The 21395-nt window shown below is 35.9% G+C and overlaps 3 protein-coding genes across 5 annotated transcripts; 1 reads left to right on the top strand and 2 right to left on the bottom strand.

Annotated features, from left to right (window-relative positions):
- Positions 1–715: 715 nt before the first annotated feature.
- Positions 716–5163, bottom strand: LOC116337030 (protein RCC2 homolog). Of its 2 annotated transcripts, XR_004200775.1 has the most exons (9): positions 4978–5163; positions 3443–3778; positions 2931–3345; positions 2675–2841; positions 2507–2576; positions 2263–2422; positions 2062–2191; positions 1339–1987; positions 716–1261 (listed from the first exon to the last, which is right to left on the bottom strand). XR_004200775.1 is itself a non-coding variant. In XM_031761309.1 (8 exons), the coding sequence occupies exons 2-8, from the start codon at positions 3776–3778 to the stop codon at positions 1811–1813; spliced, it is 1455 nt and encodes a 484-aa protein (XP_031617169.1). In that variant the 5' UTR covers positions 4978–5163; the 3' UTR covers positions 716–1810. The 2 variants fall into 2 exon arrangements, 1 of the variants encoding a protein (XP_031617169.1); XM_031761309.1 differs by having other exon boundaries at positions 716–1987.
- Positions 5164–5666: 503 nt separating this feature from the next.
- LOC116336906 (phosphoribosylformylglycinamidine synthase) lies at positions 5667–12395 on the top strand. Of its 2 annotated transcripts, none has more exons than XM_031761110.1 (10): positions 5667–5861; positions 6630–6768; positions 6899–7104; positions 7289–7424; positions 7493–8254; positions 8333–8747; positions 8817–9725; positions 9799–11067; positions 11173–11328; positions 11974–12395. In XM_031761110.1, the coding sequence occupies exons 2-10, from the start codon at positions 6691–6693 to the stop codon at positions 12195–12197; spliced, it is 4155 nt and encodes a 1384-aa protein (XP_031616970.1). In that variant the 5' UTR covers positions 5667–5861; positions 6630–6690; the 3' UTR covers positions 12198–12395. The 2 variants fall into 2 exon arrangements, with proteins under 2 accessions (XP_031616970.1, XP_031616971.1); XM_031761111.1 differs by lacking the exon at positions 5667–5861 and adding an exon at positions 6497–6513.
- Positions 12396–14142: 1747 nt separating this feature from the next.
- LOC116337145 lies at positions 14143–21395 on the bottom strand. Its single transcript, XM_031761494.1, has 3 exons — positions 21042–21395; positions 15372–17829; positions 14143–15089 (listed from the first exon to the last, which is right to left on the bottom strand). The coding sequence occupies exons 2-3, from the start codon at positions 17811–17813 to the stop codon at positions 14664–14666; spliced, it is 2868 nt and encodes a 955-aa protein (XP_031617354.1). The 5' UTR covers positions 17814–17829; positions 21042–21395; the 3' UTR covers positions 14143–14663.

Here is a 21395-nt window from a genome sequence, read left to right as displayed (position 1 = left end):
TTATGGCAATGACCAAAATGGGTCAAAAACCTTCCAAATCCCAAAATAGACCCTATTTTTGGATTCTTCACCAATTTTTCGGATTTTTGATGCCAGATGTCTTATTTTGGACCACATCCAGCAGTAATTTTGAAAAAAAAATCTGATACACTGAGCATGCTTACTTGATTTTTTCATGCATTTGCAAACATATTTCATATTAAGAATAACACACTTAATAAGAATAACACACTTAATAACACACTCACCGGTTTAAATACCCATCTTTTATTACCGCTAATTTATAAAGAATGTGATGACAGAGAGCTAAATAAAATGTCGGGTTTTTTTATATACTTTTCCCGACGTAAAACAAAAAATTGTGTAGTCTTTTTTTGGTTAAACAAACGTTTTGTGGTAAGTATAATTTGAAGCCAAATTATTTGTGCCAAAGTATGTTTGTTTGCGTTCACAAAATAAAATGAATCCATTTAAAATAAGCCAAGACCATTTGATTTCAATTGTGAAAGTATATATGATTTTTATTGCAATTTCTATAGTCTGAATAGAATGATAAATTAAATTCTTTGTATAGATATCTTTTTGTGGAAAAGAAAATAAGAGAAAGAAACTTCGTCGTAATCTTCCAGTTCAATCTGATTATTACCATCCAATATTGATGAAATTAGAAAAAGAAAGAAAAGACAACGTTACAATACAAAATAAAAGAAAACAATTTTGATCCAGATGTATAGTGTTTATTTGACGAAACAGAAGATAAAATCAAATAGAAAATTGGTGATTCTGATTATGAAAATATTACAAATAGACAATTTTGAACGTTATTATTGGATTCTACACGCTATTCAAACCAATGTTTTCCCCTCAATTGAATTCGTTTACAAGAAAATTGAATGTAAATGAACAAGTCATACCCGGAGAAATTCAAATGGTGAATCATTAAAGAAAGTAATATTGATGTCTTTCAAATATACAATTTTCAATCAATTTGTTAAAATAATTCAAAAGCGACATAGCCGCTGAATTTCGAGTTTAACATCTTCATCAAATGTACATCCTTTAATATTTAAATTGGGGTTTTGGTAAAAGAAATCATCTTTTGCCTTTCTTCGGAGAATATGTAAGGAGAATGTGTTTCTCTTTGATAAATTGGTATTGGATTGATTTTGTTGAACTTTACACCGATTTTATACTTTTTCGAATCATTTCTGCTTAGACCTCCCTTTTATTCAATTCGATTGCGTTACTTCCAAATTTTAAACTAAAAAGAATTGTTCATTTCAAATCACCATCAAAATATGTAAAGAAAAAATAATTAGAATCAATAAAAAAAATTACATCATTTCTGCTCTATTAAAATTGAATGTTGAATCTCTGTAAAAATGTAAACAATTCCATACGCTAAAGTGTTCATACGGATGCGTTAAAACTAACGCAACGCATACATGATGTTGTGTCAATGCGTTAAAACTGTCGTACGAATTTCAAAAACCATTTAGCGTATGAAATGTTAACTCTAACCTATGTCAACTTTTTTATCAAATCTGCGTTGAATTGTTGTCTTTGATCTCTCGCAATGGAACTGATACCCACAATCGATGAATGAAATAAATCTTTTTCGTAAACATGCTATATATATATAATATATTGGTCTATTGAGTTTTCATTTGTTGCGATTACTTTTAACTGTTGTATAAAAACAAGTGTTCGTTTAAATATTTTGTATAGCTGTTGTTGTTCTTCTTCTTGTTTCGTTTGTATGTATGTGTGTGTGTGTGTGTTTCGGTGCAATGATTTATAGAGATGCCAATTAATCGTCCAATGTGAACTCCGGCATTTTGAGATATTTGGCGTTTGTTGCCTCATCTTCGGTGTTTACAAGCAACATTGTATGCGCCAATCCCATTGTAACTTGTGGTATCTTCATGCCTTCCATACGGCTCACCTCTTTTGGTGTGGTGCTTGATTTTTGTAAATCACCCAAACCCTGAAAAATCCAACATTTTGTAAATAAATCAAATCATCATTAAAATGATGAGCATTTTGGTGTTCTCAACTTACAAGCTCTCCAAATGTTGGCGATGCACCCCAAGCGATCAATGTATCATCGGCAGATATGACAATCGAGGTGTTTGAGCAGCCGAGGCTTGTGATATGCCAGCCAGATAAGTCTTGAACCGGTTTTGGATACCTGAAAAAACATCATTACACATTTTAAATTTTGTTTTATCTGAATAAAAAAAATCGATATTTTTTACATACATGTTAGCTTCACCGGTTTTTTTGTTTTGGCCAAACAAATAGAGAACGCCAATGTCATTGATTGCCAAACTGTATGTTGCACCGCAGAAAATGCTGCGCACACCACGCGATGATGAATCGAAGAATTTCATCATGCGAGGCACCATTTCGTCTTTTTGTTCTTTATAGAAAAAATTGAATAGGAAATAAAAGAAAAAACAATGAGTTCGTCGTAATCAAATGAAATCTTCCAGTTTAATTTTACCAGCATGGCCCAAACGACCAAAACCACCGAATCCCCAACTGTATGCACGTTTCTTTGAATCGATTGCAACCTATAAATATGAAAAATTATGTGTTATGTAAACAGCAGTTTTTATTTAATAGAGCGAACGGAAAATGTTCATGCAAATAACATGAAGATTGCAATTACCGTATGATTGTTGCCACATGCAAAGTCAACAATTTGAACACCGTCAATCGGTGTGACGTGCCCGTCTTTCGATTTCTCAATGTAGAGCACCACACGCTTCGGTGACGTTTCAAAGTGGAATGACATTTTGTTCGAATTGATGAAGTATTTGCCATCAGTATTGTGACCTTGAAATAAACATTTATGTCATGATTGATTTTATATTTGAAAAAAAAAATTGATAAAAAAGCATTTTTTTGCTTTGTTTGTAACTCACCCAATTGGCCATACTCTGGCAAACCAAATGTGTGCAAATTTCCCTTAATATCAAGAATGGCGGAAAATTCAGCACCACAACTGACTTTAATAATTGGAGGACCTCGATAGTTGATTCGTGTTGGTTTTTGAATGATTTGAGTTGTATTGTTGCCAACACCGCATTGACCGCTTTTATTATCACCACAAGCGTATACAACACCTGTGTCGGTCAAAAAGAGTGAATGATTGCGACCGCAAGCCGCCTGAATGATATTTACGTTCTCCAATTCTGGAATCAGTGTTGGTTTCTCATACGTTTTTAATTCAGGCTGTCCCAACTGACCGAATTGATTACGACCTAAGCTGAGCGCTTTACGATCCATGTTGATTAAAATACTGTGTGCCGAACTGCAACCACTGACAATCAAACGATACTATTGCATCGAACACAAAAAAAAGAACAAAGATTGGTTGTTGTTCGCCATATCAAAAAAAAAAAATATGCCCAAAGGAAAAGAAGTGGTGGCTTACCATTTCATCCGTAAAACGATGGAAAACATAAAGATTGGGACGGATGGTTGTAACTTTTCCCTTTGGATCTCGTCTTCCTGTCAATTCCCACGTAACCATACCAGCCACCATCAATTTGCCTGGTTCACGATCGAATGTTTTCAATAGTTCTTCTGGCAGTTTTGTATCTTCTGTACTTTCGATCAGAACTTCAACGCTTTCCTTTTTCGATGAGTCCAAACTATCACGACCATTGGCACTGCTGTCGCTGTCCGAATCGAAATCGTCATCGACCTTCTTCTTGCGACCGCGTTTACTAGCTGGTGCTTTGGCATCTGATTTACGTTTGCTTGACATCTAAACGAAACAGCAATTTTTTTTTATTATTTTTACAATTACTTCCTTAAAATTGTCTCAAATCGGCAATCAAGAGCGAGAAAAAAAGACAATCAAGAGAAAAAAACGAAGTGAAAGAGAAAATCTCTCATGGAATAGCAGCAGTTGCAGCAGTAGCAGAAGAGTGAATAAAAAATAACAGAACGATGAAAAAGATATACAGCGTACACATATAGATTGACGAAAGAATATAAGCGCGCAACGTACAACGAAGACGAGTCACATTCGATGAATTTTTCGGTTCGGTAGTATGTGTGTGCGTCACTTCATCACGGCACCGGTTGTACTGTTCACTCTTCCGTTCGTCCATATGCGGTGAATGTGAAGAAACGAGAGACACTCACAAGTTTTCACTGAATTGGCAACAAATTCTTCAATTGTGAAGCTTCATTGTTTTCGGGTTCGAATTAATTTCGGTCTTAAGAAGACTGATGAATGACGATGGTCTTTTGACGATTTGCAATCAATTCATTTCAAATCGGAAAATAATGAGATAGCGATTTTTTTATCCAAAAATTCAATCAAACATTTTCTCACACAGACTTTAACCTTAAAAAAATGCATATACACAAATTTTCAGTCATTTTGATTTTGGCTCACATCGTAAGAGCAAAGCCGAAGGATAGAAGAAAAAAAATACAAATTCTATCGAAAACTATAACAACGCACTTTGCAAATCATTCTCTATGTCAATTCGGTATGAATTATGTGTGGGTACCGAATCTAACGACCCGACCGATTCGATTTGATTTTGTCGCTTGACATTTATTTTGTGCATTGAAGTTGTGCAAAACGGATTTTGGATGCATTGAAGCCAAACGAAAGTTGAACTCTTCTATTATTATTTTTTGCTACTTAAATTTCACTCGAGCATTTTCATGTCCGTACATTTACTCTCACACACCACTCATGCATATACAGTTTCGCAACGAACTGAATGCGAACGCAAGAAAGAGAGAAAAGAAGAATCGGCGTCATACAAAAAACTTCTTTTTTTCCACTCGCTTCGATTTCGGTTTGTTATTTGTATTTTTTTTGTTTATTTGTTTTGCATTATTTAATATGAATGATTACAAGCGTCTATAAACGATGTTTAGATGCATCACATGCTTATTATTTACGAAACGTTGCAATTAATAAACAAATTTGTGCAGACTTACCTTGTTTTATCTCGGTGTTCCTTGGTTTCGTTTTTTTGTCTTCTCTTCACTCTCGGCGGTGTATGAACTTCAGCTTGGCACTACACAATAGAAATGAATTTGTATGTATGGATTTGATGCCTGCCGCTTGCCGTGTTTTGTTGTTTTTTTTTATTTCGTTTCTTTTTTCCGCTGTATGTTGTTTCCTATTCGTGTATGTATACATGCACACAGAGACACAAGCATTCGCATCCAACGGCCCAAGCATGAATGTATGCGGTTCGGTTTTAGTTTGAGCGGCGTTTTAAGTATATGTACGTGCAAAATTGAACCAACACATGTTTGTTTGAATGCTTCTAGTACGACGTCACTTCTGACCATTTTCGAGAGAGGGCGCATCAAATGTATTATTTACACAGAATTAATTATGATTTTTTTCATTAAACAACAATTTTTTTTGGATTAATTATAACAACACTTTTTGCTGTTTTTATTAAAAAAAACTGTTCATCTCTCGATTCGGCGTTAGAGCGGCGTTAGAGTCGTCAGATGAATTCATCGATTCTACTGTGATAATGATTGTGATTGGTTTTTTGTTCAAAATGCTGACTGTGCATGTGTAAATAAGTTTTGACCAAATATCGCCGATGTATATATGCAAATACATATGAAATCGGTGCCCATTATGATCGTTGACACAAGATCGACGAATACCGACTTATGTAAACAATATATGTTATGGAGAGCAATAAATCAGTGTATGAGACATTGAAACGTGCTTCATGCTAGTTTGGTCTCGCTGTCAGTTAACAAGCAATTTAAATAAAATACAGCACGCGAATAGCAGTCAAAATAAACCATTAAGGAACAGTGTGCGACAAGAAAATCGACAAGTGGTTAAAAAGGTTAATTTTTTAAAAATATTTATTCCCGTTTTATCGTTAGTTGATTTTTCCATTAATTGTTAGCTGATAATTTTGGACGAACGATTGATATTTCGGTCGGTCGTTGGTCGGTGGGGAAAGTGTACATAATGTCAAGTCTGAATGATATCGAATTTAGCCGGTGTTTGGTATTTCTTGAACAAAAAATTATTTTCAACCCCAGTTCTCCAACTTTGTGTGCATGTGCATCGTTATAACTGGCGTGTTGTATTTCGATAGTTATGGGATGTTGGTTCAAGTTGTTGTTGAATGTCGACAGTGTTCTATTTACGGTTATCAGTTATAGGTCATATTTAGTGAATACTTCGTCATTGAATAATAACATAAATAATAAACATCATATGTAAATGGTATGCATCTTATCGCATGATTATTGGTATGGATTCTTTTCCGACCTCTTGGTGATTTTGACGTAATGTCGCAAACCCATAACAACAATATGTTCCTCAAAACTTTATTTGTGTGTTTTGAATCTTTGATTGATAGCCCCGGTGACCTGTCCATATCAGCTCTTCTTATCTATTTACGTTACAATTAAATTATCATCTCACTAGGACCACATACAACTATTCATTATAAATCAGTTGTAATTTTTCCATTTAATTAACAAAACGTGAGTTTTTTCGCACAAAGAGAACATATTAATTCACATTCTCAAAAACTAAAATTTAATGTTAAGACAATTAATTAAATATCGCGAGCAAACGTCTGATTCAATTTATATTTTAGTTGATACTATACAGTCGACGGTAAACGTGTGAGGAACAATTTGAAGAGACTTATTTTGAAAATGGCTGTTTTGCGATTCTATTCTAAGGATGCATTCCATTCATCCAAAATAAATCTGGTTTTGAATGAGTTGAAAAAGGTAAGAGGGACTTTTGTTTTATTTTCCAACCTCTGATGATTTTTTTTTTTGAAAATGTTCAAAATTGTCATTTTTTGATATTTTCCTCTAATAATAATTTCTTTGTTTTCAAATGCGTTCACATGCACAGATCAATGCAACAATAACCTCACTAAAAACGGAACTTTGCTACCACGTTGAAGTGGATGTGTCAAAGAGTGAATTTGGCGACGATAAAGTAGCAGTTTTGCAATGGATTTTAAAGGAACCGCAACAAGTGGATCTTTTGTCCCGTAAATCGGCATGGGATTCATCTGTTGCCAATGGCAAGGAATTCATTATTGAAATCGGTCCAAGGTTCGTATATTGATAATAACTTAATACATTCATAACACACCACTGATAAACAACGAGAGGAGAAAAAAACAACTAAAATCACCATCAGCTATTTAAATCACAACAGGAAAAAAATATTCCATTACATAAGTTTTATATTATTATCTCGTTCAAACCTAAAAATGAATTATTATCTGCCACATAGATTCAATTTTTCCACGGCTGATTCGACAAACAGTGTCAGTATCTGCCAAAATGCTGGACTACATGAAGTGAAACGATTGGAAAAATCAATTCGATACTATGTGTCAGCGAATAGTGTGCCAACAAAAACTGAAATTGTAAGTAACTGTCAAACGGGAAAAGAAAGGCCTTTCAAACTAAAAGCGTTTTATTTGTAAATAATTAGAATGAAATGGTTGATATTCTGGGTGATCGTATGACACAATGCCGATACACTGCTGAAAATTTACCGATTAAAAGTTTCGACGAGCAATTGCCGAAGAAGACAAAGTCTGATGACTGGTATTTGGTGCCGGTTCTGTCTGAAGGTCGCACTGCCCTCGAAAAGGTTAACAATGAATTGGGTTTGGCATTCGACAAATGGGATTTGGAGTATTATTTGAATTTATTTAAAAATGTATTGGGCCGTGATCCGACTAGTGTTGAATTGTTCGATTTGGCACAGAGTAACAGTGAACATTCACGTCATTGGTTCTTCAAAGGAAAAATGATCATTGACGGTGTGGAACATGAAAAATCATTGATTCATCTTATTATCGAAACTCAAAAGAACACCAATCAAAATAATACCATAAAATTCAGCGATAACAGTAGTGCCATCAAGGGATTCACACATAAAACCATTCGACCAGTGTTTACAACGACAAATGGATCGTTTGATGCCAATGAAATGAACATTGTAGATGTTAAATCAGATTTGATTTTTACGGCTGAAACACATAACATGCCAACGGCGGTTGCACCATTTTCGGGAGCCACCACCGGAACGGGTGGCCGATTGCGAGATGTTCAGGGTGTGGGAAGAGGCGGTTTAGCCATTGCGGGTACGGCTGGCTATTGTGTTGGTAATTTGAACATTCCAGATTATGATATGCCATATGAATCAAAGACCGACGAATATCCACCGTCTTTTGCAGCACCGTTGAAGGTAAAAATTTTTTTTGGTTCGGTCAAAATAGACAATTTTCATGAATAATTGTCTCATTTTTTGTATTCCACTCTTCAGATTTTGATCGAAGCATCAAACGGAGCGTCTGATTATGGCAACAAATTCGGTGAGCCGGTGATTTGTGGTTTTGCAATGACTTATGGTGTTACAAGCAAAGCGACAAAACAACGTGAAGAATACGTCAAACCAATTATGTTCAGCGGTGGTCTTGGTACTATGGACGCATCCCATCGTCAAAAACTTGATCCATCTCGTGGAAATTTGATGGCGAAAATCGGTGGTCCCGTTTATCGTATTGGTGTTGGCGGTGGAGCTGCAAGTTCGGTTGAAGTACAGGGTGACAATAGTGCCGAATTGGATTTCAATGCAGTTCAACGTGGCGATGCTGAAATGGAAAATAAATTGAATCGTGTTGTTCGCGCTTGTATCGAAATGGGCGATCGTAATCCGATTTTGGCTATTCACGACCAAGGTATGGAAGTAATTTTGTATTTTAAAAATTATGACAACTAATTTTTGTTACTTATATTTTTTTTGTTAGGCGCTGGTGGTAATGGAAATGTATTAAAAGAATTGGTCGAGCCCGGCTATGCAGGTGCTGTTATTTTCACAAAAGAATTCCAATTGGGTGATCCAACTATAAATGTTCTCGAACTATGGGGAGCGGAGTATCAAGAAAACGATGCAATTTTGTGCAAACCCGAAGACAGACCATTGCTCGAAGCAATATGCGCTCGCGAACGTTGTCCGATTTCGTTTGTTGGAGTTGTGACTGGCGACGGTTACGTAACATTGATTGAATCTGAAGCCAAATTCGAGAAATACCTGAATGAAACAGTCGAAAAACGTCAACGCACAGCCAAAACAACCGTTCCATTTGATATGCATCTCAAGGATATTTTAGGTGAAATGCCACGTAAAGAATACAATTTGACAACTGAACAAAAAGTGTTGGTGCCACTTGAGCTTGATTTCTTGGACAAAACGGACGTGAGCGAACCACTGAAACGCGTTCTTAGTTTGGTTGGCGTTGGTAGCAAACGATTTTTAACGAATAAAGTTGACCGATGTGTCACTGGTTTAATTGCACAACAACAGTGCATCGGGCCCTTACATACACCGTTGGCCGACTTTGCATGTACCACTGTTTCGCATTTCACATATGAGGGGATTGCCACATCAATCGGTATGCAACCAACGAAAGGTGTCATATCGGCCAAAGCTAATGCACGCATGTCTGTGGCTGAAGCCATTTCAAACTTGGCTTTTGTCAAAGTGAGTGAGTTGGCCGATGTTAAATGCTCTGGCAATTGGATGTGGGCAGCCAAATTACCGGGAGAAGGTGCCAAAATGTATGAAGCATGTCAAGCAATGTGTAACATCATGTCGGAATTGAATATTGCGGTGGACGGTGGCAAAGATTCACTTTCGATGGCTGCTAGAATTAAAGGTACTTTGAATCGACAACTGTGCTATTTCATGTCACTCTAATTTTTATCGTTTTTCCACTTTTCACAACACAGGTGACACCATTAAATCGCCGGGTACATTGGTGATTTCAGCCTACGCACCCTGTAAAGATGTCCGTGTTAAAGTGACCCCAGATTTCAAATCGCCGGCTCTTTTCCGAAACGGTGAAATTGTTTGGGTGAACATTGAAAATCGATTCCGCTTAGGTGGTTCGGCACTTGCTCAAGCCTATGCTCAAGAAGGAAACGACACTCCCGACATTTCTCAGCCACAAATTCTCAAGAAAGCCTTCAACGCCACTCAATCACTTCTGGCACAAGGACAATTACTTGCCGGTCACGATATAAGTGATGGTGGTTTGATTGTGGCACTACTTGAGATGGCATTTGGTGGTTTGTGTGGATTCCAAGTTGACCTAACCGATGCCATTCGCAAAATTGGTACCAAAAACTTTTTGACAAATAATTTAACTGAAACAAATGCACCCGTGGTCGCTCTATTTGCCGAAGAGACAGGATGGTTGCTGGAAGTATCGCCAGGAAATCTCAATACCGTTTTGCAAACATTCCAAAAAGAAGGTGTTCCAGTTTATCACATTGGTCAGTCGACTGGAAATGGTATTCATTCCGAGGTGCTAATTAAATACGAAAAGAGTGTATTGCTTGAAGGAAAAACACTCACTTACTTCAAACAATGGGAACGCACCAGTTTCGAATTGGAAAAGCTACAAGCAAACGTTGCTTGCATAGGTCAAGAATATGCTACGTATGACTATCGTACTGGGCCACAATACACATGCAACGTTAATCCGGATCAATATGCAACATTGTTGGCACAACCAACCGACGAAAATATTTTGGTGGCTGTAATTCGTGAAGAAGGTACCAATGGTGATCGTGAAATGATTGCATCATTAATACAATCAAACTTCACCGTGCACGATGTTGTAATGAATGATTTGCTCCAAGGAAAAGTGACACTGGATCGTTATCGCGGTGTTCTATTTCCGGGAGGTTTCAGCTACGCAGACACCAATGGATCTGCTAAAGGATGGGCAGCAACAATCATTCACAATGAATCGCTTCGTCGTCAATTTTTACATTTCAAAAAACGTTCGGACACATTCTCGTTGGGTGTGTGTAACGGTTGCCAGTTGATGAGTTTATTGGGTTGGGTTGGCGTAACCGAACCGAATGCCAATGATGTCAATGCTGTGCCCGATATTGCGCTGCTTGAAAATAAATCCGAACGTTTTGAATGCCGATGGTCAACACTGAAAATTCAGTTCATGCATGAACCAGTTATGTTGAAGAATATGAATGGTATGGTCTAGGGGCAAATCACTTAAAAGTTGCTTATTAATTATTGATTGTTTTACGATTAATATAAATTAATTCGATTCTTTTCTTTTGTGATTCTCCTTTTAGGTATGGTACTTGGCTGTTGGATTGCACATCATGAAGGGCGATTTTCATTCCGAACAGATAACGTTTTCAACGAAATACTCGCAGGAGACCTCGCTCCAATCCGTTATGTCGACGATAATGGACGGCCAACCGAAACATATCCAATGAATCCGAATGGTAGTTGTTGATTTTTTTACGATTAGTTTCGATTATCGTCATTCACATTCATACATTAATTGTAATATATTGTCAAATAACGATGATGGAAATTGAATCTATGTGAAATAAAAAAAGAGTGTGTGTGGATGAGTGAGTGAGTGATAGATGATTGGGAAACCATTAGAATGTAAGGAACTATATAGTTTGACCACAAACACACACACATATATGAAAGACACAAAATTCGCAACAGCAAATAATAGATTGCTGACAAATATTTGAGATTTGGTAGTAGGATATGTTGTACGTACACACAACAGCATCGGAGCATCGTCACAGCGACAACATGACATACAACAGCAGTAACAACATCAAATGGTGATTGTCATATTTTGCATAGTAGCTAACGCATTCGCAGTTCGATATCGGCTACTTGCAACGACAAACTTATTCAAAAGACGGTAGGGAGTACTATTCTATAGTGAGAATTTTGTTTTTTTTTTTCTCTTTCACAGAAATCAACGATTACAACTACCAAATCTCAAATTAAAGCAATTGCTAAACATTAATGTTGTTGTGGTTATTGCTTTGCAATTTTTTCATTATATGTTTCCGATTATTTTAAATTAATTCGATTCTTTTCTTTTGTGATTCTCCTCTTAGGTAGTGTTCAGGGCATTGCAGCTCTCTGTTCATCCGATGGAAGACATTTGGCAATGATGCCTCATCCAGAACGTTGTACACAAATGTTCCAATGGCCATATGTTTCGCCAACATTTGAATTCAGCCAAGCAAAATATTCACCATGGAAAATGATGTTTGACAACGCTTTCAATTGGTGCCAAGAACATCTTATGCAGCAAAGATTCCTCCAAAATTTAAATTAAGCCAAGCAAAATATTCACCATGGAACATGGCAAGAACATCTTCTGATACAAAGATTCCGTATGTAGAACATACGTGCTTGTTTGCTTAAAATTCATATGTTAAATTTCGGTAATGCCACTTTTAATATTTGGTTTAATAAAATCATTTTATTTTTGTTTTCAAATGAAATAAAATACCGTTTTTTTTTCGAATAAAAATTGTAATTGAGTCTATTTGAATGGTTGAGATTCGGATATGAGCAGACATCTGCTGCACCCGCGTATGCCTTGTTGCACTAATGAATGGAACAAATGCTAAAAATATTTTGTGTTTGGCACGTGTGTCTCTTTGGCAGTCTCGATTTTGTTTACACACCACTCAGAAACGAACACACAACACATAATTCATTGAGATCATTTCAGTTTTGAATGGATTTACCGTTTATTTCGACGAAATTTAAACAGATGCGATGATGCAAATGTGTGGAAAATCGTTTCGGTCAATCAGAATGCCAATGAACTTCGAGCTTCACAGATTTTCACTGCAAGACCAAATGCCTTCAGTCTATCTACATCAATAAATAAGATTCCTTACACAACCTTATTACATAATTGGATGGTGGAATGTATATTGCACATCTAAAATTAGTCCAGAAGATACACATTTTTAATTGCTTGAAATCACTCTCTTGTTGCTATTCCCCATAGAGTGCATTTCATTAGACGAAAATGAGAATTCTATTAAGAACAATATGAACGAAGAATTTTAATTCATCGAACCACTTTCTTTTTGATGGAAATCATTCATCTTATGTCTTAACTCAATTTTCTTGAGATTTTGAAGAAACTTTTTATACCAACGACACTCACAAAGAAATGGAATGAAAAAATGGGAACAATTTAATTTAAAACGCTTTTCATATTGTTTTTTCGTTGCCCGTTGAATTGACTTCAAATACCAAAAATACAATAAATGTCATTCTTCTTTGTACAAGTATGTCGAGAATGAAAAAAAGTCTATTCTGTTAATTTAAAGGGCCTATGTTGTTCCAAAAAAAAAATACTAGTTGCATGACGAGAATGTTAACGTCTTTCGTTTGTCTAGAGAAATGACACATATGGAATATATATGTATGAAGAGACTGAATTGAATTACCATAAGCGCATATTTGCTCGTATATCACCCATATGCAGTTTTTAAATGAAGCATCGTAACGTACCGGCAGATGTTTTGGTGGCAAAACGAAGAAGAAGTAGAATTAACACGGCGAATCATCGAAAACGATATTAATTTGGTGTTTGCTATACATTCCTATTCGTGTTCACTTAACGAACCCTCTGCTTGTTGTGTGCACAGCATACCATACACACAGATGGATATACAAGGCATAGACCTTTGCACATATGCTCTCAGCACACAAACACAAACATACGTATATACCACACTGAATTCAAGAAGGGTAGTTAAGATGCGACGCGACTGTGTGTTTTGAATTCAGCCGTTTTTCTTTCTATTTTCAGAACGGTTCGTTGGTAATGTTGAAAAATTGTAGCCGATTGTAACGAATGCTTTGATATGTTGAGCGATTTTGTTCGTCTTCAGAGTAGGTAATAAAGCCACCAAATGGATAAATCATATTATGTGAAGCATATTACGAGGGGATCCAATGTAAAAAATCCTTTTAACGTACTTACCATTTATTCAAGATGCCGATGCAGATATGCTCCTTTCAAAAACTATAGAAAGTCGTTGCTCTTTCAGGTTCTTCGTCTTTTTTATTTTATTTGTCGTCAATTCTTCGTCATCTTGTAGTTGAAATTTAAAAAAACGGCATTGAATACATTTTTCCCATCAAGATAACATTGAATGAAGGAAAGAAAATCAGGCCAAACCAAGTATCTCACACCGAATTGAATGCATTTTAATAACCTTGACATCCATGCGAAGAAAATAAAAACTCTTACATTTAAAGCATATAATTTTGTATTTCGGTATTTATAAATATAATTTTCTCATATATTTACAGTAAATTTCTATCCAAATAAAAAACCAATAGCAGAATCTTAATTAAAAAGACGGCATTTCCTGACTAAACTCTATTAAATGATGATACACATAATAAATATATATAATATATAAACTGGGGAGAATAAAAGAAATGATGTGATGGCACTGTTTTCATTTTTTACAACTAACAAATATTTCTATATCTCTCTCTCCCTCTCCCTCTCTCACTTTTCTCATCTCGTCGATAAAATGATCCTATCAATAAAAATCGATGTGGCAAGTATATTTAATAAAAGCGCGGCGAGCGTGCGCGCATAGTTTCTTCTTCTTCTACTTTGTTTATCTAAATTATATTTATAAAATATACGGGCATTTTTCAACGGCAATTAATAAATAGACGCAATTTCCGTTATAAATTCTTCGTCTGTCATTTGAAATGAATCATTTGAAATAATTAAATGTTTCGTAGAGTTTCACCATTAAACGTAACTTTCGAGCAACGATGAACCAGTCATATTGCATACGCTGAGACGATGCTGTGTCCGGGTGGAAATTTGAGGGTCTGATGCATCGTGTGATTTATTCAATTTCTTATTTATGTACTGTAGATCTTTGGCGTATACATCGTCCACACGAAGATTTTGTTCGACACGTGAAAATATTGGTATGGCATTTTGTTCGAGTATCTCTTGTCCGACAGCCGAATGGTGAATGAGACGAGCAAAAATATGTAGAATATTTTTAATCGTCTTTCGTAGCGCCATTTTTTCCGAAGTGCGAGCATACTTTATATGAAACTGTGTTTGGAATATAAATGACATAAAGTAAATGATTTCTTTATGCGCGAGATGTTGATGGCATTTCTTATTTCCCGCCATTGAAAACAGCATACTTGTGATTTGTTCCTATTAAAACGTGGAGGGAGAGAAAAAAAAATTATTAGTAAAAACGCAAGTGATAATGTGTTGAACATGTTAAATGTCGTTGTGTAAATGTACAAAAAAAAATTCGAAGAAAAAAAGCGAGAAAATTTTTCATGAAAAAAAAGGACAAATGAAAGTAAGTGAACAAATTGGATATTGACATTCTTTAAACGCGAACGTGAAAAAAACACATTGTCGGAATGTGTGAAGAATTGCGGCTCGTATAAAATCCAAGAAGTACAAGAAAGAGTGAATGACACTTACATATAGGAAAATAGCTGAGCTCATAAAATCGTAGCGTCGTTGCTGATATCTATCACATGCCTGAATCAAATGATGTACGCTTCGATTATCCATGAGCGAATAAAATGCGAGCGACGATTTATGTGAAAGATTATTGAGACAAGCAGCAGATAGCATGAGTGTTTGTAGGCAATCAGTAGATTCGATAAGCACCGACAATCGTGTCACTAAATTATCAATCGATAATTTGAGCAGATCATCGATATTGCCACTGTCACCATGATGCCAAGGCGCTGTCACTTGTGTTAGGACCGAGACGGCTTCACGTAGTTCTGGCTCATACTTGACATCGTTGCGTTTGTCATCGGTTAAAATGTCGGTAACCACATCTAGACCGCCAATTTCAATGAACTGTCGTATCATTTCGGCCGATGAGCAAATTGTCGTTAGTGCCCGCAATGCCATCGCTCGTATCGATATTTTGTCAGCATCCAAACAAATCATGAGTAAAACACGAAGCACACCACTTGTAATAAAGGCGTCGTTCAACGATGAAAATCTCTCCGTTGAATTGTACACACTTTCCATGGGTAATGTTGCAATCACATTTATATTTGCTCGTAATAGCATTTCATTTGGATTTTCTTCGATTCGTCCCACAATAATATTCATCAAGCGCCGAAATACCTTTCGTATTGCTTTCAATACGCTTTGTTTTAGTGTATAAAAGTCCTTAAGCAACACATTCGTTTCGATATCATCGATTTTTGTTTCGCATGCAACGCGCAAATCTTGGCACAAATCAATTACATTTCGTACATTTCGTTCAAAGTGTTTTAAATCTTTGCCGCCATCATTTTCCTGGCACCAATCGACTTTTTGGAAAATTATTTTCGAATTCAATCGACTCATAAAATGGCAAACATTTTCGGTAAGTGTTTTCATCAAAATGGATATTTTCTCCTTGAATTCATTATCGGCAATTTCAATGCATTCATTATCGTCAATGCCAGCTATCAATGTGGAACGGCGTTGTAGTCGTTTCACTAATTTTGCATGCGATTCAAATATCCGATCGATTTCATCAAATTTCGTTTCAACTGCAATGCCCTTCAATTGAATTTGATGAATTAACTTTGCAGCAATGGCTGGATTCAATTTTAAAGAACGTGCCGCTTCGTATAAAATTGATTTTGTTTGTAATGTTGACATGATTTCATGACAATACATTGTCCGTTGTTCGTCAAGCCAAAATTGTGCCGAACATGCGTGTCCGTTTAGTGCGGGATTTGTGTATTCAACGTACGTACAACTTTCCCAATTCATGGTCGGTGCCAGTGATAAATTGTAATCCGAATCGTAGAAATCATGATCGTTTTGTTGCACTTGTTGACTAGCTGCATGCATGGCGATGATGGATGATTCCCTATGATCGACTGCAATCGATGCATTTTTCTTCGGTTTTAACATTGGCGTCGAACAACCATTCGGCGGATAGAGTTCATCATAGGTTGGCAACGGAAGTTTCTCTCGATGTAGCACTTGAATGCTGCTATCGATGTCTTTTTTCGGTGTCACATTCTCATCGCCCGTTCCAAAAGTCACCGTTTCATTATTATATTCGTCTGTAGTATTTTCTAAATTGGCACGTGATGTGTTGCTCGTTACTTCACTGACAGTTTCGTAATGATGGTATTCATCCGGTTGTTCTTTGATTCCCTTTTCGTATGACGAGTCCGAGGCCAGTGTGTAAACATCGCCCGTTGAACCAGACACTTGTGAAACACAATCCAATAGACGACGTCGATTGGCTCGTCGTCTGTAGCTGGAATTATTGCTCGGTGAAATGGTTTTTCCACGACGTAAACTGCAGCTCTTCGCTCGACTATTGTTCAAACATGAATTTAAACTGCTATTCAAACGTTCATGATTTTCTTTCGATTTTTTCGTCGATGAAAATGAATCGAGCGACCTGAATGAACTATTCAACTTGGGTGGTTCGAATGCATCTGGTGTACTTGGTGCACTGAATGATATACGTCGTACTGTTGGCGAAAAAATTGTGCTAATCTTGCGACGAATAACGGTTGGCGGTGTTTTAACACTTTCATTTGCAATCGACGGTGATCGATCCAATGATCCACTTACATTTTTTCGATTGGGCGATTCAAAATTGCCATTGTCATCGTTATCGATTGGACTATTGTGAGCGGATATTTGACTAGAGTCACTTGTTGAATTTGGCGAATGATCGCTATCGTTAAATCCGGAATCATGACTTCGAACACTGCGTCGTATATTCGATGTTATTTGGAACGATGTTTCCTCAGCAATATTACTTAATTGACCCAATGATTGTGGTCCATAATAGTAAATTTGATGCGGCAATTTTGATTCAGTTACTTGATTCGTACTGTTATCATTAGCCCACCAAACACGGCTATACGATCGTTGAAAATTCATCGTAATTACGCTTTATCTAAATGAAACAAACAAAACAAAAAGAAAATAAATAAATAGAGTTTCGTTTAATGACACACAACTCTCAAGTGTGATTAGTCATTTCGACGATTTTAGATTGGGCAATCCAATGTTTCAACATTTAACATAGATTTCAAGCGCGCTTTTGTTTTCATACATTTTATTGCACACGTGCACATATTCAAATATTAGATTTGTTGAAACATTTTATGGTTTCCGTACAATTTCTTTTTATGGAAATTAAAATGCACCAAAAGAAACAAACAATAAGAGAAAACAAAGACCAAACACACACACACATGCACAAATTCCTTGTAAGTTGTTCCTTGTGAACCGAGAATTTATGGATTTTTAACGCAACATTAAATACTTTTACTTTTAAAATATGTGTGTTGGCAGTTTCAGAGAATTCTCCGCAATTAAAGCTAGTCTCATTGTGTTGGCATTTTTCTATTCTTATGTACTGCACCGAAATCGGATCGTTTTACAAAAATGTATGTTTTTAATTAGGTTCACCCAAGCTGCTATGAACATGTATTTCTGTCGATGGAAATGAACTCACTGAAACTTTTGAAATAAATGTGGAAATGTTCAACACAAAAATTATTGGATGCTTATCGGTTTTTAAATAGAACAAATCGATATTGGTGTTTATTGTCATGGCGAATGTTGGTGACCCGTTTTCACTTCGATATGGCGATAAAATAAATTGCAGTCATTGTTTACATTTGAACTCAATAAGACTCTCTTATCAGTTCCGATTCAATAAAATATCGATTTCAAAAATAGCTTTTGTTTGCACACCATTCTGGCCATTTTATTAATGTGTATTACACACCAGTGTTCGCCCAACCGGTCGACTATCGAAGGGCGATACTCAAAATCCGACCGAATAATATACAAAAATGCTTCGAATATTGGAGAAAAAATGCGAAAAATGTACAGTTATGGATACAAATTGAATTGGTATTGAAGAAAGGTCATTACTATGCAAAAAAAATGAAATTCATTAATAACCGTAGTATCTTTGGTTAATATGCATATTAATTGGTATTCACGTATTCACAAAATAGACGACCGTGTGATATTGTTACACGTCTTCGTGAGAATATATATGTGAATTTGATTTGTGTACGACTAATTTGTGCGACAGTAGCTTGTGCGGAATGGTGATGATTCAACCAATAAACATGCTATGTAAACAAGTTTTTGCAAAATACAACCGACCGACGAATGTGTGAGTTAAGCATACACAATAAAAAACAGTCACCTGAACCCCGGATTGAATGAGAAATGAAATCATTACTAAGCGATTTGGAAGTATTTTTTTGGTTCGTGGAAATGATCTTTGCAATTAGTCATTTTAAGTAGTATTGACGCAGTGAATACACACCACTTGACGGTGATTGTTTGCCTGGTTACACATTTGTTGATGTTATTGTAATAATCGTACCGGTGAAGTGATTAATTCCAGAGATATGAGCATTAAATCTTTACGACAGGAAATTATACTTAGATTTAAGGATTTTTTTCTTCTTCTCTTCTGTCAGTCATTGAATGTGACTTTGATTCAAGGCAACGACTCTTAGTCTAATGCATTAATAATACACTTTTTTCAACAACATTCATTCAATTTCTGAGTATTGAAAAGGCGACAATTTTTGTATTTTTCTCAAAGAAATATGATCGTTTGAATGCATAGACACATCATAACTTCAATAACACATTGTACCCTCATTTAATCACGCTTCGTATTTTATCATTTGGGTTGCGAGAGTGTGAAATGCATTTGCATTAGAGAGTACGAAGACGTGTAACGTGTGCACAACTGCACACGCGTACAAAGACATCTATTTCTTGTCTCGAATATTTTCTTCGATTCGAATAGAATATATCGAAAAACGGAAAAACAACAATTTGTACATCTTTCGACGGGCGAACGGCTGCAATAACACAACCGAATGAATCACGAAAGAACGAATATGATATGGAATTTGAAGTGCACATTGATCGTTTGTAATTGATTCTATTGTCGTCGTTCTGACAGTTTGTGCACGCACAAAAATTGCTGGTTTTTTCATCAACGCATTTGCATTTAACACGTTACCCTCATATTTTTTTATCGCTGCTTTTTTATGCTCTACATTCCATGTTTTTCTTACGATCCATGTGTCGTTCAAAACATGCACTACGATTATATATATACATAATTTGTATGTAGTTTTTCCTCTACGCATATGTTCGTTTAATAAAACGTGCACCTCTTATGTTCGAACGAGGGCATTGCATTTTTTTTTGTTTACTTTTTTTGTATGCATGAAGCGCCGTGCTCTATGATCACAGTTTCTGGAATGCATTCACACAGAACGAAACTCATTTTCGGTAAACGAGGAGAAAGAGTGAGAGTGTCTGAGCTAAAAATGAATCAACTTGCAAATATGCCATTGGATTGAATCAGACGGCGACAATACCACGTATCCCGATCGACATGCGGAACGATTTTTGTTGAATTTTAAATGTGCGTCGATTCCGGATATGCATTATTTCTAATTTAACAGTTGTATAGGTTGCGCGTGCCATGTTCAATGCATTCCCGCTCATATCCGGTGTGTGACGCTCATAATCAGCGATTTTCTCAGTGATTCAATTTGGTCTTTGTTTTTGTTTTTTATTATGACGTTACTATGATACGGTTTATTCGTATGACAGTGAAAAATGCATGAGACAGTTCTTTACGCAGTAGTTCGTGGTTATCATCGATGTTTAAATCGGGGGAGAATCAATTGTTTTTAGAGTTAAAACCGGTGTTTTGTCATGAGGAAAGACGTCATTACGAACATTTTTGTGGGAACTGAAAATAAATGGGATTCAATCATCAACCACAGCGCTATTTTTAGCCATTTAAAACCAGTAGAGCGTCAGAATTACCAATTCACGCATTTTCGATTCGCATTCAATTTTTTTCGGTCGTAAATTAAACGACGACCATAAATCACGAATTTAAAAAAGACTTATGTACTCGTTTGATTATGAGATTAATATATCACGGTGGACGGTATGAAAAAATGTTAAAAATATAGTTTCATCGAAATTTCAACATTTTGAGAGAAAAACTGTTTAGAATTGAGAATCCACTACAAAAAATGCGCCAAAATTTCGTTTCTTCTCCTTTAACTCAATAGATGTTTTTAATTGGATGAATTTATTTACCTTGATAATTAACACCACCAATAATATAATGTTTTCCGCACGAATCACAAATTAATTTGAGCAAAACAATTCTTCAAATTATACACTCATCAAGTTCAGTTTTGCACACGATTCAATTATTTATTATTTCACACAAGCCAGTTCAGTTCACACAATTTTGAAAAATAATTAACTCACTGTATAAACTCACTAATAATCAGTAAGAAAAACAAAACAAAATTAACGAAAATGATTTTGTTTCACAGTCGTCACTATCTATCGTTAGTTCGTCCGATAAGAGCGATGTAACATTTTTTGTTGCTTCTTGGAAAAAAAAAAAACAGGCGATATTCCAATACGTCTGAGCTGGTCGCG

This window comes from Contarinia nasturtii, unplaced genomic scaffold, assembly GCF_009176525.2.
Source record: "Contarinia nasturtii isolate CC-2019 unplaced genomic scaffold, AAFC_CNas_1.1 Cnas_scaffold_220, whole genome shotgun sequence".
NCBI lineage: Eukaryota > Metazoa > Arthropoda > Insecta > Diptera > Cecidomyiidae > Contarinia > Contarinia nasturtii.
The sequence above is the reverse complement of the archived record's forward strand: the minus strand, read 5'-3'. Positions and strand labels throughout refer to the sequence as shown.